Source organism: Aedes aegypti, unplaced genomic scaffold (assembly GCF_002204515.2).
Source record: "Aedes aegypti strain LVP_AGWG unplaced genomic scaffold, AaegL5.0 Primary Assembly AGWG_AaegL5_hic_scaff_131_PBJ_arrow, whole genome shotgun sequence".
Lineage (NCBI taxonomy): Eukaryota > Metazoa > Arthropoda > Insecta > Diptera > Culicidae > Aedes > Aedes aegypti.
Window position 1 is genome coordinate 7,882 of NW_018734752.1, and position 16,670 is coordinate 24,551.

Sequence of the window (16,670 nt, forward strand, 5' to 3'; positions counted from 1 at the left end):
TAATTAATAATTTCAGGCAAAAATCGTTACAGTCTTCTATTGCCACGATTAATGTGTTATATATTTAAGTTAGGTTAAGTAATTTGGAAGCGTTTTTTTTTCTCTTATAAGCAGATGAAATCACCTCACCTGTAAAAAGTCGTAACTGCTATGGAAAATGAAATGTAATATGTTGTTAACAAAATGATAATAAAATCTTAAATTTGTTTTACCAAATTAGGATGATAGTGTTGTCTAACACAGAACACCTAGATTTAAGAAATGATACTAATAAAGAAATTAAAAAAAAAACATTTTGCAACTTGTTGCATAAATAATTATTAACGTACATAACGTTGGAAGTTTAATGTTTCTTATTAGTATAATCATCTTAATTCTGATTTTTTCTAACTCTCTGTATTAAAGGCTCCTTATTAGAAATACTAAATTTAACATTAACGTTTTCTTTCCAGACTCTCCGAAAGCAAATCGAAGAAATCGAATGAAATCGACAAAAGACTGTCCACCATGCGGGAAGAGGAGGAAACAAACTCGGACGATGCCAACCATCACCGTCAATTAAACCACCAGAAACGAACGCAGGTTTAGAGCAATTCAATTATGCGTACTCCTTCCATACAAAGTCGAAACCGACTCAAGTGAAACCATCCCATAAAACTTAAAACACGCTACAGTTCGTCATCCTGTATTTTTTTTTGTCTACCAAACTCCAACAAATCATAGCGCGTGCCCAATACTCATAGGTTTTAAGTGTCCAGTGTGTGTACAGTTCGATAAACGTGTGATATTTTAAACCCCAGATTTATGTAAGACTCTTGATTCACACCCATTGTTCTAGCCATACGTTATTGACTCGTTGATGTTTCGTTCCAATTCGATAGTTGCTTGAATAGTGGCTGAAGTGTAACAGTACAGAAAAAAGCCTTTAGAAAGTTTTGCATCAAAACATAATAAAGTAGTCTCAAGGCAATGTTATAGACAAATGCGTGTTATTTAATGTTGCATTAATGAATGATTAACCTGCACGCAAATTATTGAAGCGCAATAACGTTTTAAATCATGACATTATTAGTTTGTTATCAACCATTTCGTATCTAAGCTTCATACAATTATCGCTCACGTAGGGTTCATTAGGCTATGAAAAAAATTTCGTTATGGTATTTTTTCGAACATTGTTGTAAATAATGTCTCATCAATCATGTCAGAAAGCAAAAGAACAATCGTAATTGTAATGGCTTACAGAACTAGAAGATTGATGATATTTTTAAAAATGCTTATAATATCCAAATTCCAAACTATCGTCGAAATGACGAATAAATATTGATAAATTTGCCGTTATAATTACTTAGCACGTTGTAATTGATTATGTTCAAGTTTGTTGCCATTCATAAGGACTGTATCAAAAATATTTAGCGACATTCTAGATGCTTTTTCTCTTTGCCAATGCATTTGATTGTAGCGCAATTTCTGGCCAACCACAAAACCAAGATAAAAAGCTTTCAGGTTATGTTAAAAGTAATGTCGCTGGCTACACATATGAGCTCAAAGCTTTCGCTATTTTGACCTATTAAACATGTGGTAAATCTTTTAAATGACTTTAAATATTACGACAAATGATGGAAAAATACCATCGTGGAATTCTTCCAATGAAAGCATAACTGTCCCGTACGTTATGCTTTTATAAGCAGTATATACATAACACTGAGTACAATAAAAACGTGGGTAAAATTGACTCAACCTTTCAGGGACAGTTAATGAAGTTGCTAATTATTTTTCAATACAGTCCTCGAGAACTATCTTTCAGAACCTGCATAAATCATAGCTATAATCCATTTAGTTCATTGTCATAGAATAATACTAAAATAAAGGCACAAATTTTCATACAATAGCAAAATACCATCAAACAGAATAGAAGATAAACTCTAATCCGATGTTCAACATAAGCCTAACTATAACTAGAACCACACCAACTGGTTTACCTGACGCAAACTTACTTTCTATCCCCCACCACGTGCACGTCGTTATTGATGGTGACGTCATCTCAATACCACCGCGTTCCCCAAAACCAGAAACTGAAACACGAATTCTGGATGAACTCGTCGCGGGGTGGCAACAAAACTGCCGGAACGAAGCACAACGACACCGGATACGGAGAACGAGACGCTTCCGAGACGCAAGTTTGAGAGACGATCTAGGACAGGTCGTCCGCCGTCATCGTTGAAAGTTGTTAGATTTATAGAGCCAAACATGTGGCACGAGTTGTGATTCGACTGAAGAAGACAGCACAACTGCTCAAATATGTATCTGGGAGAATCTGGAACCGGAAATAAATCATGGATAGGTGAAGGGCCAACCGTAAGATCAGGTGCTACCAGCAGTACCTCTAGGTCAATGTAGTTGCATCGCAATTGCCATACATATTATCAGTATAGAATAGTATGGCTGAAATAAGCTCTTTTACCCAATTAGACCACAATTTTATAAATGAAAATGAGATAAGTAATAGAAGTATTCGAACGCGTGTCTCAATTATTAGAAAGCATTCTCGGTTGAAATACAGACCTCAACCGTTTAAACCGAATACGATGACGTTCAGTGAATAAGACTTAACCAATTGTGAAACTTGAACCTGACAACTATTGATATAATAAACGATTGTAAAACGTAATTCGACTTCATTTTCATATGAGAAAAGATATCACTTCAGACATTATAGGATTTTTTAAATATTTTTTTATATATTAGTTTTACCAAACAACCATGATAGTGTTGCCTATTACAGAACACCCTGATATGAGAAATGAATGCATTGTTTGAAATTATGCTAATCAGTAGGACAATTTTACTGGGATAGAGTCTGCTTCTCAGCTTGAGCTTATGAGCATTTCCACAGTTATTAACTAAGAGCTTTCTCTGTCAATTGACCATTTTTTCATATGTATATTGAGAGGCAAGCACGAAGATACTCCACGCCCTGGGAAATCGAGAAAATTTCCTTTAGATTCTCGACCGATAGAATTGGAACCCACGATCCTCAGCTTGGTCTTGCTGCGCATATACCGTTACAGCTATCTGGCCTATGTACTGGCTGATGTACTGTAATCCTGTTCAATCAAATGTTTGTTTGTCAAAATGGTTAAATCTACCTGAATTCTAAAAATGGATTTTTTTATATGAAAAACCTGTATGTACACTAGACTGAAGTTTTTTGCTCCCCTATGCTAGAACGGAGTCTATTATTTGGAAAAGATTTGGTTGTGCATACAGTTTATATGAAAATTACTATGGAATAGGCAAAGCTTTAGTATTCAGTCGTCTGTTCGTTATAATATAGAACAAACAAAGAAAAATGAACAAACTCTTCTCATGTGAAATCTTCCCAGTAAGGATGATTTGATACTGAGAGAGAGGAGACAGCTCACTGACAACTGGCTTGTTTTTTTTTTTTTTTGGCTTCTTTGATTTCTTCTTCTCATGTTTGGGTTTCGCACAATGGTTCGGAGAGCACAAACTATGCCAAAACCATTTTCATATCCTATTTGTTATCAAAAAGATCACAAAATAAAACAATTTCAATAGCAATTTGAGTCCAATCGACAATATTTAAATAATCAACGATTCTATATGCGAGAGCACAGAAAAACAACCTGAATATTCAATCACATCCAGTTTAAGTTTGACCAAATTTTGTCGGTTTTTCACGCTCTGCCCTTCGAATGTGCGGTTTTCCAGTGACAGTTGATGACAGGTTCCCTTGACTTTTCGCAGCTCGCAATCTAAGCCAGCTGTCTCCTCTCCCTCAGATTTGATAACAAAGTGATGAGATGATCATTTAATTACTATCAGGGCAACACTACACTTTTTATATTAAATTTAGGGGAGGGATTATTAGAGTATGTTTAAAACTACAAATCGAACTTTAACACTTCACTTTTGCAAAAAAAAAATAAATAAAATGCTAAAATCACTTGTAAGGCGAGCAAATACCTTTAAACTCTAATATGTGTTGCTTATCTTGACAGATAGGCCTATTTCGTCTGCGACTTACAGACTTCTTCAGTGTCGAGCACTCGACACTCGACGTTCTCTTGATTTAGAATATTTTCGAAGTCCTGAGTAACTTGATTTTCAATTGGACTAGTAAGTCCTAAATTAAAATTGTGCGCGATTTCAAACTGCATAGCAAGCTTTTGAGCTTTTTCGCAATTATCTAGTAATGATTTGTTTTCATCTATCAATGCTGGTATTGGCTTCTGAGGTTTTTTCAAAAGTTTAGATAATTTCCAAAAGGGCTTAGAGCCAGGGTCAATTGAGAAATCTTAATTTCAAAACGTTTCTTGATATCTTTTTGCAAATCCTGCCATATACCCAAGTAACCACAAGCATTAAGGTATTACCGTATTTTAACTTTAATTCAACAAGTGCAATGCATCATTGCTTTTATTCTGCAATATGCGTGCAATAATGCTTTAATTCCATTTTATGAATGCAATGTAGCATTGCTTTATTGTAGCAATGAAATGTGCATCAATGGGTGATATACGGTCATTACAATTACAATTATAATTTTCATAGCAGGATCGACGGATAATTTTCATAGCAGGAAGACGGATCAAGAGTTTAAGATCATCGTCTATAATCACGGATTCAAATTTTACTTCACATTTTGGAATTGCAAGGCTCCTGGCTTCAACAATGGAATTTGTTAAAGTTTCAAGAGCATTGTCAATATCAAGTTTAGTTTGTAAAGAAATGTTAACATTAAGAGTCAATATACGTTACATATATATTCCAGTCGGCTCGAAAATAATTCAAAGTGGATCTCATAGGATTGAGAATCGCTTCATGGGATATTTGAAATGTAACAGGGACATGATCAGAATCAAAATCAGCATGAATAATCAGTTGGCTACAAAGATGACTAGAGTCGGTTAAGACCAAGTCAATCGTAGATGGATTTCTAGAAGAGGAAAAACATGTAGGGCTATTAGCGCATTGAATTGAGAAATATCAAATGAAATTCTGTCGTTAGAATTACTTTGAGAATTATTCCATGACCGATGTTTGGCATTAAAGTCACCAATGACAAAAAAAATTGACTTATTGCGAGTTTGTCAGTTTAGAGCAAATTAACTAGCTGTCCAGAGCATTGACAAGGCAAATAGGCAGCTATGAAAGTATATTTACCTAGCTGTGTTTCAACAGAAACACCTAAAGTTTCAAAAACTTTAGTTTCAAATGACGAAAACAGTTGTTGTTTTTTACGCCTATGAATGATGAGTGCAACTCCCCAACATGCCCCATCAAGCCGATCATTTCGATAATTAAAAAAGTTAGGATCTCTTTTGAGTTTGGATCCAGGTTCCAAATACGTTTCAGTAATAACTGCTATACATATGCACGTTATTAGCTGTAAGAAAATTAAACAGTTCGTCCTCTTTACCATTCAGAGAACGAGCATTCCAATTTAAAATATTTAAATTATTATTTGGATCCATTAGGAAAACGTAATCCAATAACAATTTGATTAGCAAGTTTTACACCAATTTGGACTGCTTCAGTCATAGTGGTGGCTCTGAGCATTGCATCAATCATTAGATTCAATTGTTCAGTTAGAAAATTAATATCAGAGGCAGACATATCACTTGAAGTGGGTACATTTCGGTAGACGAAGAAGCGGAGTAGGAGTTACCTGTGGCGGTAGGGTTTTTTTCCATTTGATTTGAAACAAATAGAATGGGTACTCATAGTACGAATAGGGGAGGAGTTCAAATTACCTGCTACGATATTGGCAAAGGATTTTCCGTGGGTAGATACATTCGAAATTGAAAGATTCGAACGGCTACCTGACGGATTAAAATTAGTTTGAGAATGAGCATGGTTATGATCTTCCTGATGGGTATGATTCATGATCAAGCGATCGTTGTAATTGTAATTGTAATTGCTCAATCCACACCCTGGCAGACAATTATCCGCCAATCTAGACACGGGCTGGGTGAGGACCTACCAAGCCTCCCCCGTTAACATGTCCTATACCGTTTAGCACACCGGGTTCTTCCACAAGCAGGCGCCGGAATTAAAGCGGTCCCACAAGTTTCAGATACATTAAATAGATATAGTCCCTCTGCCACTAAACCGAATAGCGCCCTCCACCTCATCACCAGCACTGCCCATCCCGCACACCAAACAAAATGTCGGAAGTGGCGTGCCGTGTAGCACATCAGATGTTCTACAGAGCACACCACCTCCGACACCATGCTCAACGTACAGCAAAGACAGCGCTAATAAAAGCGGAATGCGCCATTCGATTCAGTACCAGAGGGACTATAAATGTAACGAAGAGGAAGTGAAAAGATAGTAGAAATGGTTTGGCTGTTGGATTGCTGGAACGAGAAGAAAGAAATAAAGTTATTACGTTAAAACGTGATTTTTATAGTTGAATAAATGTATCGATAGTTTCTCATCTGTTACTTTTCCGTATCGTAGTTCCGTCGATTCTATCCACCTCGAGTTTTGTCGACTCCGCTCGGGCAATGAGGACCGTGATGAAATGAAAAATATAAAAATATAAAAATATGAGCATTAGTGTTTATCTATTATTTAATGTGGTTCTCATTTGCTTTCAAATACCTAAGTAACATGTGAACTCTGCCTCTATTAGAAAATTCTAATAAATCATAATTTATTCTCCTCCACTTTCCCTAACACAAAGTATTCCTATTTAATAAGACAAGTGCAAAAGCACAAATAAAAGTGTGAGACCGCATCGAATCATGTTGATGCCCTCAGAGCACTCATTCTTCGATTTGCGAAATATGAGTCCGCTGAAAACACCGACCCGACTCGACGCAATCGCGCACCTCTACCGGCACCTCCGCACATGTAAAAACTTCTGCGATAATCCTGTGGTGTGAAAGAAATGCGCAATATTATTTTGATTTCAATCCTAACTTCATGACCCGTAGGCTCTACGCGTATGATTGTTCATTATTTAGGCTAAATATACCTGTTTATACCTGTACATCAGAAAAAAAAAACGAAAAACGACTACGGATATCTTGCAGCGTAAAGTTTAAGTGATCAAATATTCATCCTCTCTTCGACCCTGCACTATAATAACCTCCTAATATAACGCCGAGCTAAAGATTCTTTCTAGCGTTACAAAATCTGAACAAGAAACCATTTTCAAATACTTCCCATAATTTATGCACGGAGACGGAATTCAACTCAATTTTGGGTTGTTTCAACGCAATTCCGTAGTTGAGCCCAATAACTCAATTTTGGCTAAATTTCCAAGGTCCCCACTAGGTAGTTTGGCTTTAATTCCATTAGAAAAATATACTTAATTTTGGGTTGATTTAACGCAAAATTGAGTTCTTTCGACCCAAACATAAGAAAAGTTGCATTTACCCAAATTTGGCTTATTGGGCCAAAGTACCCCCATTGGGTGGATGCAGCTCTCTCTATTTTTGACAACATTCGTGTGGGAGAAAGAGAAAACCGAGAGATTTTGGGTTGAAACTATAATCGATATACTTAATTTTGGGTAAAGTAAACTCAAAAATTAGGTAAAAATATTTCTCCGTGTGCGAAGCAAAACAGATTCCACTTTCTACGTAATGTAACCCAGCATAAACAGCTGCCCCAACTCTCCAGACCAACGCCCTCCAAGATCCAAGGTGCTGCTGCCTTACGTTCAAAACTTCTTTCCTCAAAGTCTGTTTATCAATTCCGAACTCTATTGCATACTACAATACCAATCAGACCCTATTCCTGACAAGACAGAGTCACAACCCCAATGTGATGGATTTACCCACAACCTTGTCATAACCCCTCTTACGTTTCGCTATCCTCGGAAGTCACCCATATTGATGCTTGGCAAAAAATATCAGTATTCAATCCACAAATCCCAGATTACACCACATTACGTTGGTCCGTTTGGCGTCGCCGGTGGATACCTGTTCTGACATTCTTTTCTTTCAAACCCCATTTCAAGCCTGTCCCCCCACTTTATCAATAAGAATGTTGACGAATCACGATAATCTGAAGATCGTGACCAGAACGGAGGTAGGATTTATCACTAGGGACCAACCACCACCATGATTCATGATCAAGCGATCGTTAACTGAAAAATGAGCATTGTTCGTTACTCTACCAGGTAAATTCCGGAAACGACCGTTATCGTAACGGATATTATCTTTCATCTGCCTGGCACGAGCATCAACGACTCTCTTGTCCGAAGGGCAAGACCAAAAATTTGACTAATGATTGCCCTTGCAATTGGCGCATAAGAACTTATCTTCCTTCACTGGACATACGTCCTTGGCGTGAGAAGAACCTCCGCAAATCATGCATTTAGCATATATGCGACAATTTTTTGTACCATGACCCCACTTTTGTCACCGACGGCACTGAGTGGGGTTGTGGTAATTTCCTCCAGGCTTCTGGAAATGTTTCCACGTCACACGGATATCGAACATAAGTTTTGCTTTTTCTAAAGCTTTAACAATTATTAGCTAATTGTTAAAGTGAACTAAATAATATTCTTGAGAAAACCCTTTCCGAACAATGCCAGATTGGGTTCTCTTTTTCATAATGATTACTTGGACTGGGGAAAATCCAAGTAAATCATTTATTCCATTTTTGATCTCTTCAGGTGACTTAAAGTCACTCGCGAGACCTTTCAAGACGACTTTGAACAAACGTTCAGTTTTATGTGTAAAATTTGTGCTTCTTCTAGATGTTTGAGAAGAAGTTCGCGATCTTTAAGAATTTCCGGCAAAACGCGACAGTCTCCTCTCTTTGCGATTTGGAAGGAGGCCTTGATTTCCCTAATGGAGTTCAAGATCTCCTGCCTGAATCCCCCAAATTCGGAACAACTGACCACGATAGGCGGTACTCTTTGTTTCCTCACTTGAATCAAAGAGCTTGGGCTAGAGGCTGCTTCGATTTGGTGTTCGGAAAATTTGTCTAGGGCATCGAACTGATTGCTCATTTCGTTGCAATTATCAACATTATCCATTTCACCCTAGGAAGAAAGTGCGCATTCCGGAGAAACGTCCTTTTTTCATTCTTGCCACGTTTAGTGACAGTTTTAAACCCCTCTGTTTTGGAAGGAAGTTGTGATTTAAGATACCATCAGTGCACCAGTATCCGCTCATGCCCCTATTTCCGCTCACTAGTGTAAAAATTGATTTTTCGTGTCAAAAACCAACATTTTTCGCACGGATATATTCTAGCAATATTAAAAACTTTCAAATGAAGTCGTCTTAAAATATTTTCATTTGATTAAATAATTCTTTATATTAAAAACACAAGACCTCGTGAGCGGTTATTGGGTCACTAGGTATGTTTGTGTGTTCCAATAACCGCTCATGCAAAAAAAATAAACAAAATTTTAAAGAAATGTCGATTTTAGTATACAGCCTTCTTTATTGCAGTAGTAGCTATGGTTTGACCACAAAAAATATCAGGATAAATAACGAAATTCGAAATAATGCATTTTTAGTAAGTTCGTCACGAAATCTGTTTACCGTGAGCGAAAATAGGAACACTACGTTGCAGTAACAAATGCAATTAAATATTTTTTTATGAAAGTTTTTCAAATTCTTTTTATTTTGCCGTCGATTACCTATACTTGGAGCTACATTGTGACATAAAAATAGTATTGATCGACACAATAGTTATTACATAATAAACATTCAAACACATAACTTCCCTTAAATGAGCGGAATCTGGTGCACTGATGGTATTCACCCTTCCTTTTGTTTAGTGAATAAACGAAAGAAGACATGACCTTCGAGAGGTTTTTTCCCAAGACGGTGTCCAAGAAGGATTACCACCGCTAGCTTTCGCCAACGAGTACAACGAAAAATCGAAGGCACGGGTCCAAACAAGGATCAATAGTAGAAAAAAGGACTGAAAAGTACTGATTAGTGTTAGGTATTAAGATCGATTGATAATTCTTGGGCAAATTAAAACGCAATGCACAGTTTTGATTTGTAATCATTTTAATGATTTGTTCCAATTAGTTAGCCTATCTTGAATGTAACATAGTTTCAATTAATCCTAGTATGTACAGATCAGCACCCGCTTTTCATCCCGCTTTCCAAACGAAAGCCCTCAGTTTTTCTTCTTCTGCTGCTTCTTGGCGTCCACCACCACATTACCCTGCGCAATTTGGTAGTCCTGCATCAGCTTCTCCTGGACATCCGGTTTGCACGGCGAATACCGACTGTACTCCATGCTAAACTCGCCCTTGCCCTGCGTACTGGATCGAAGTTCTCCTGCATAGCCAAACATGTCGTTGAGGGGAACTTCGGCATAAACCGTGAACCATCCTTCGGAGCCCTCAGTGCCAGTGATGATACCATGTCGCTTGTTCAGCTGTCCGATGACCGTTCCTTGGAATTCTTCCGGTGCCGTCACCTCGACCATCATGATTGGTTCCAAAATTTGCCAGCTTCCGTTCTCGAAGACGCTCTTGATTGCTCCTTGCGCAGCCAACATGAAGGCCAATTCTGAGGAATCCACGATATGGTGGGCACCATCCTGCAGGCGGAATTTGATACCGGAAAGTTTGTGCCCGGATAACAGACCCTTCTCGGCCATCTGACGGAAACCCTTTTCAATTCCGGGCACGAACTGTTTCGGGACGTTGGTACCAACGGTTTTCGTCGGTAAACTCGATGGTTGTGTTCTGATGGGGTGGCAGTGGCTCCAGAACACCCGTTACTCGAGCATACTGACCCTGTCCACCAGACTGCTTCTTATGCAGAAAGTCGAATTCACAGGGAGCTACTAGAGTTTCACGAAAGGCTACTTTCGGCTTACCTAGAATGACTGGGCAGTTGTACTCACGTTCCATTCGTTGCGCGTAGATTTCCAGATGCAATTCACCCATTCCCGAGACGAGCGTTTCCTTGATATCGGTATCGTAGGCAAACCGGAAGGTTGGATCCTCTTTGGTAAACCGGGCGACTGCCTTGGAGAAGTTGTCACGATCCTTGTTGTTGGCTGGTTTGATTGCCATCGAGACAACTGGGTCAGGCACGAAAATAGACTCCATAGAGAGCTCTAAATCGGGATTAGTCACGAAGGTATCACCGCTAGCGCAATCGACACCGAACAGGGCGAAAATGTCCCCTGCGTAGACTTCGTTCACATCTTCCATGTTATTCGAGTGTAGTCGGACCAAGCGAGCCAATCGGACCTTCTTTCCTGAGCGGACGTTGAAAATGCTGTCTCCCTTCCTGAGTACACCTTGGTAACAACGCAAATAGGTCAGCTGACCAAACCGACCGGCTTCCAATTTGAACGCCAATCCAACAAAAGGACTTTTCCATCTCGGGCCGGATCCAGCATAATCTGCTGTGGTTCCTTGCCCTTCTTTTCAAATAAGGGCAATATTCTCGACCTCTCCCGGATGGGGCAAATAGTTCAGAACTGCATCCAACAGAGGCTGCACACCTTTGTTCTTCAACGCCGTTCCCACCAAAACCGGTGTAAATGTCCTCTTCAGAGCTGACCTACGTATTGCGGCCATAATGACCTGTTCCGTTGGCGTTTTTTCCTCCAAGAACAGTTCCCCGATAGATTCGTCAACATTGGACAAGTGCTCAATCAATTCATGGCGACGCTCGTCACTCTCCGCCCGCATTTCCTGGGGAATCTCATCCTCTCGAACTGTCAGTCCCAAGTGGTCCTCAAAGTACAGAGCCCTCTGCTTGACCAAATCGACAATTCCTTTGCAGTTGCTTTCCACGCCGATCGGCAGCTGGATGAAGGCGGCATTGTGATTCAGTTTGGAACGCATTCTGGCCCAACACACGGTACGGATTGGCCCCGGTTCGATCCAACTTGTTGATGAAAGCCAAGCACGGAACGTTGTATCTGAAATGATAAATGTGCTCCAGGTTATAAATCTATCAATCTACAATCACAAGGCTGGTAGCGACTGAGCGTCTCAATAATGGGAACTTTAGAGACTTCTTGCTTGAAAAATGAGAATAAGCAGAAACCAAGAAATATAACAAGAGCCATGAACAAAAGACTGATTCCTCAGACAATTTGAGGGATTGAACTTCTTTATCAAGTCTGACAAGTCACAGAAACGTCGAAATCGATATATGTCATCTGAAATGCTTAATTTGTTCGAAGGATTGTGAGCTGCATTGTGTGATAGGGAAAAAAATCCTGTGTAAATTATTGGAGCAAGTAGCGTTGAAGTGCTCAAGCATTTCCCAGGACAAATTTCGGGGGAATATTCTATGCATTCTATCATTAAAAATGCTGGAGTAATTTTAGTGATAATTGATGGAGGAACCTTTAGAATTTTTTTTTGCAAAAGGAATCCTTGAAGAAATCACTAAAAGTATTCCTGAGGCTTTTCTTCGAAGAATCACAGACGAAATTCCTGAGGAATGTGTTGAATATACCAAGTTTAGTCTCTGAAGGTTTTTCTAAAGCCCTTAAAACTTTGCACCAATATTCACTGTAAACAGAATGAAGAAAACAGTGACGTTAGAGATCATTTTGGTTAAAATAGACTTTAGAGACCTTCCATTAGACATAGACTGTTTAGCGACTTGCATTAAAATAGAGTCCAAGACTCTGAAAAGAGTCCTGCTACCAGACATGTATCAATTACAAATCATAGCATACCTCTTCATTTGCCGATTAACGGTCAAAGTTTGACTCTGAACGCCTCCCACACTGCACAGAACCAGAATGGCACCGTCCAGAACACGAAGAGCGCGCTCAACCTCCACGGTGGAAATCCACATGACCGGGGCGTATCGATGATGTTAATATTGTGGTCCTTCCACATTGTGTAAGTGGCAGCGGACTGAATCGTAATACCGCGCTGTCGTTCCAGTTCCATCGAATCCATAGTGGCTCCCACATTGTCCTTTCCCTTGACTTCATGCATCTGCTTGATCCGCCCCGTGTAGAACAAAATGCGCTCGGTCAGCGTCGTCTTTCCGCTGTCAATATGCGCCGAAAATACCGATGTTCCGGATTCTCTCCAACTTGGCGTGCTCGGCGAAGGCCGCATGACTCGAGAACGATTGCTTAGCATTCTAAAAAGGCACGTAAAACGGATTAGAATCCCGGTAAATGCCCATCTTAGTTATATAACCCAAAGACGAATGCACCAACCTCAAGAACGCACTTTGCCGCGGCCAGAGAGTGGCGCACACGCAGGAAACTACTGATGGTCATTTTGGACACGGTTCCAATCCTTTTCGGGAGACCAGGAAGCTTGTTGATGCAATAAATTTACCGAAATTTACTTGCAAAAAACTGCACCGAAAGACTGCACGCAAAACCGGACCGAGCGCGTGAGACTGAAGGACGAGGACAGAAAACAAGCATGCATGACTGCGATTTTGACAGTTCACAGTGAGAAGGGTTTCATTTCCAATCACGCCGAGATCGCATGTAGTGAGAGAATGGGCACAGTAAAAACTGGCTTACATTTTAGTTGAGGATGCGTGCAAACAAATTACAAAATGATGATTTTTATCAGCACGAGCTGTACATTATCCAACGTCTGCTAAACGACCTAATTCCCGAATCAAAATCGCTCTTTCGAGTCGTAATCGGATCGACAAGAAGCTAGTGATTGAGAAGTACAAAGCAATTCGATGAATATTTAGGACCTATTCACAAATTTCATAACATAATGTTCCCAAGATTTTACAGTTCATATAAAATTCGAAAAATATTCATACAAAATGCGTAACGTAGGGGTTGGAGGGTGTCAAAAATGACCGTTTTTGTGTTATGAGCTTTGTGTATGAACTCTTATTCGAAATACATTCATCAGATAGAAAAATGCGTTAAATGTCAAAAAAAAAATTGGCCAACAGAATCACAAATTGATCACGTTCTGATCAGGGACGAAAAAATCATGCTCACTATGGACCGATGCACGAGTTCACTAATTTGACGTTTGAGCGGTGCCGAATTCATTCGTTGCCATGGTCACGTAAATAACACGGCACCGCCCAAACGTCAAATAGTGAACTCGTGCATTGGTCCATACTCAATTCACTGAATTTATGCCACCATCAAAGTAACCACACCACCACCAATATGATTGTACCAATGAAGACGGCACAAAAGTAGATGGGCAAAACAAACAACGATGCCCGTATGTCGTTGGTGTTTTTGATTATCAGAAGCAGAAGAGTGTCAGTTTTAGAAAATTGATTATCAATGAGGTTCAAATTTATAAACAATATGCTGCTATACGGGTAATGAAGGATCCGATGCACGGAATGGATTATATTGACGCGTCTTTAGTGTACCTCGTGCAAAAATTACAACTTCCCGAAGCGGAATGTAAAAAAGTCAAGCTGGTTAGAATGAATATCATTTTTTGTTTTTGATTATCAAAAAGCGGTTTGAGTAGCAGCACGTTAAAAGGAAACTGACAATCTTGCGCAAGCGCTTTGCCAATCTTTGTTGTGGTTGTCAAGGTGAGGATAAAAACAAATAAAAATCAAACGAAGATTCTTGTGGAATGGGAGCACTGCTAGTTCCTCACCTACATTAATCTTCCGTGTAATCTACTAACACTAACGCACCTAGTGTGAGTGCGTACCTTGCCAATGTATACTTTTTGACAGCTAACAACTATTATCGTAAAAAACCAGAGTGGATCTAGATAGGAGTGGCGTCAATGTCAAAATTGGAACAGCGGCGAACTGTCATTTCCATACAAATCCGCGTTCCAATCGAGCAGGAGACCTGTCAAAACTGGAACATGACGTCACTCTTGTTTACAGGCACTCTAGTAAAAACGTGTTTTCCGACCAGAAGCAGAGAATAAAATTATAATTCTAAACCGTATTGTTCGCGTTGTTTAACCGAGTTATTCCGCGACCGAAATCCCAATCCAGCTTCCTCTTGTCTGCCTGAAGCTCTTGCCGTCAGGTTTATGGGCCCAGCGCTGCTCGCGACGGAGTGAAAATTTCGGTGAAAAAGTGGTCTCCCGTTTAGACAGTTTCGGCGGTGTCGAGTACTGTACCCGTGCGTGCGACCTGGATTCCGCCACCGGGCGAATAAGAGTGTTGTTGTTTGCGCGAAAAAGTGTTGTGAAGATGGTCGATGTGAAATTCTCCGTTCCCAAACTGAACCGGAACGAACTGGTCCACCTGGAAGATCAAAGCGCGAATGCTGCTCGACCGCGATGATCTGTGGAGTGTGGTGGAGGACGATATTCCCGTTAGTTGAAAACAGTGGCGTGGGAAAACGGGACGATCGCAAGGCGAAAGCGACATTAGTGTTACTGCTAGAGGACAGTCAACTGTCTTTGATAAAGAACTGTGAGTATGCGCGTGAAGTGTACGATGCCCTGAAGACATATCACGAAAAGACAACGCGATCGCTCCGTGTTTCGCTGCTGGAAAAAAGCTATGTGCCACGAATCTTCCGGAAGCCGTGATCTCGAGAGGCATCTGCTGGAGATGGATGACCTTTTCGAACCGGTTGGACGCAGCGGGCACAAAATTGGAAAAGGACGTGAAAATTTGTATGCTGCTCCGGAGCCTACCCCCGTCGTTCGATGGTATCGTTACCAGCCCTCGACTCCCGGTCCGAAAGATGACCTAACGATTGATACAGTCCAAGTCCAAACTTTCGGACGAATACCATCGCCGGTTTGGAGCGCGAAGGTTCTTCCGGAAAGGGGGAGAAGGCAATGTGGTCTTCCGAAAACAAGCGGGGCAAGGAGAGCAGAACGTGTCACTTCTGCAAGAAGGCCAGCCACTTGAAAAGGAACTGCCGGAAGTTCTTGGCCGAAGGGAAACCGAATGACAATCCATCGAAGAGTGGTGCTAGTGGCAATGCAAAGGCAAAAGCCGCTAATGTAAGAGCAGAAGTTTGCCGCCTTCAAAGCGGGTAGTGAGAAAACGTCGCTGTGGCTGATTGATAGTGGGGCAAGCGCCCATATGACATCCGATCGTTCCTTTTTCACGTCCGCCTGCGGGAGTTTGCTGGTGGGTGGATCACACTGGCGGACGGGAAGAAGACCCAAATATGGGTGAAGGCAGTGGTGTCATCCGTGGGGTCGAATGACCGAAGAAAATGAGTGAGGTTAAATACGTGCCGGGACTGGCCTCCCAGCCCTGATTTCAGTGACGAAATTGGCACAGAAGAACATGAGTGTGGTGTTTGACAGTGATGGCTGCCGTGTTGTGAGTTCCAGTGATACCGTTGTAGCGGACGGGGTGTCGCTCCGGCGGTGTGTACTACCTGAAGACCAAAGAGTCGGCGGCGATAGCATCGGGTCAACATCTTTCCGAACTGCCAGCACCAATGGCATAGACGCCTTGGCCACCGAGATTGGGTAGCGGTGGAGCGAATTAACAAGGAGCACCTGGCAACCGGTGTGAAAGTCGTAGACTGCGGCTTGAAGATCGTTTGTGAATGCCTGCTTGGAGGGCAAGTCAGCCCGATTGCCGTTTCCGCCTGTTACGGAGCGGAAGGTGGCGCAGATCCTCGACATTGTCCACACCGACCTCTATGGGCCGATGAAGAACGAGACGCCGAATGGTAACAGGTATGTGATGAACATTATAGATGATTTTAGCAGATTCACTGTGACCTACCTGCTGAAAAGCAAAAAGGAAGCCGCTGACTGTATTAAGGAGTACGTGAAG

At 40.7% G+C, this 16,670-nt stretch overlaps 1 protein-coding gene and 1 long non-coding RNA gene across 2 annotated transcripts; one reads left to right on the plus strand and one right to left on the minus strand.

Annotated features, from left to right (window-relative positions):
• Window positions 1-314: 314 nt before the first annotated feature.
• LOC110680405 lies at window positions 315-2,668 on the plus strand. Its single transcript, XR_002502863.1, has 2 exons — window positions 315-806; window positions 2,070-2,668. It is a non-coding gene; the product is annotated as an uncharacterized LOC110680405 (long non-coding RNA).
• Window positions 2,669-9,992: 7,324 nt separating this feature from the next.
• Window positions 9,993-13,224, minus strand: LOC110680404 (elongation factor G, mitochondrial-like). Its single transcript, XM_021856206.1, is given in 9 exon segments — window positions 9,993-10,671; window positions 10,673-11,337; window positions 11,340-11,394; window positions 11,396-11,815; window positions 11,817-11,892; window positions 12,664-12,773; window positions 12,776-13,003; window positions 13,005-13,082; window positions 13,162-13,224. Coding segments are annotated over 9 exon segments (2,244 nt in total). The 3' UTR covers window positions 9,993-10,122.
• Window positions 13,225-16,670: the final 3,446 nt, after the last annotated feature.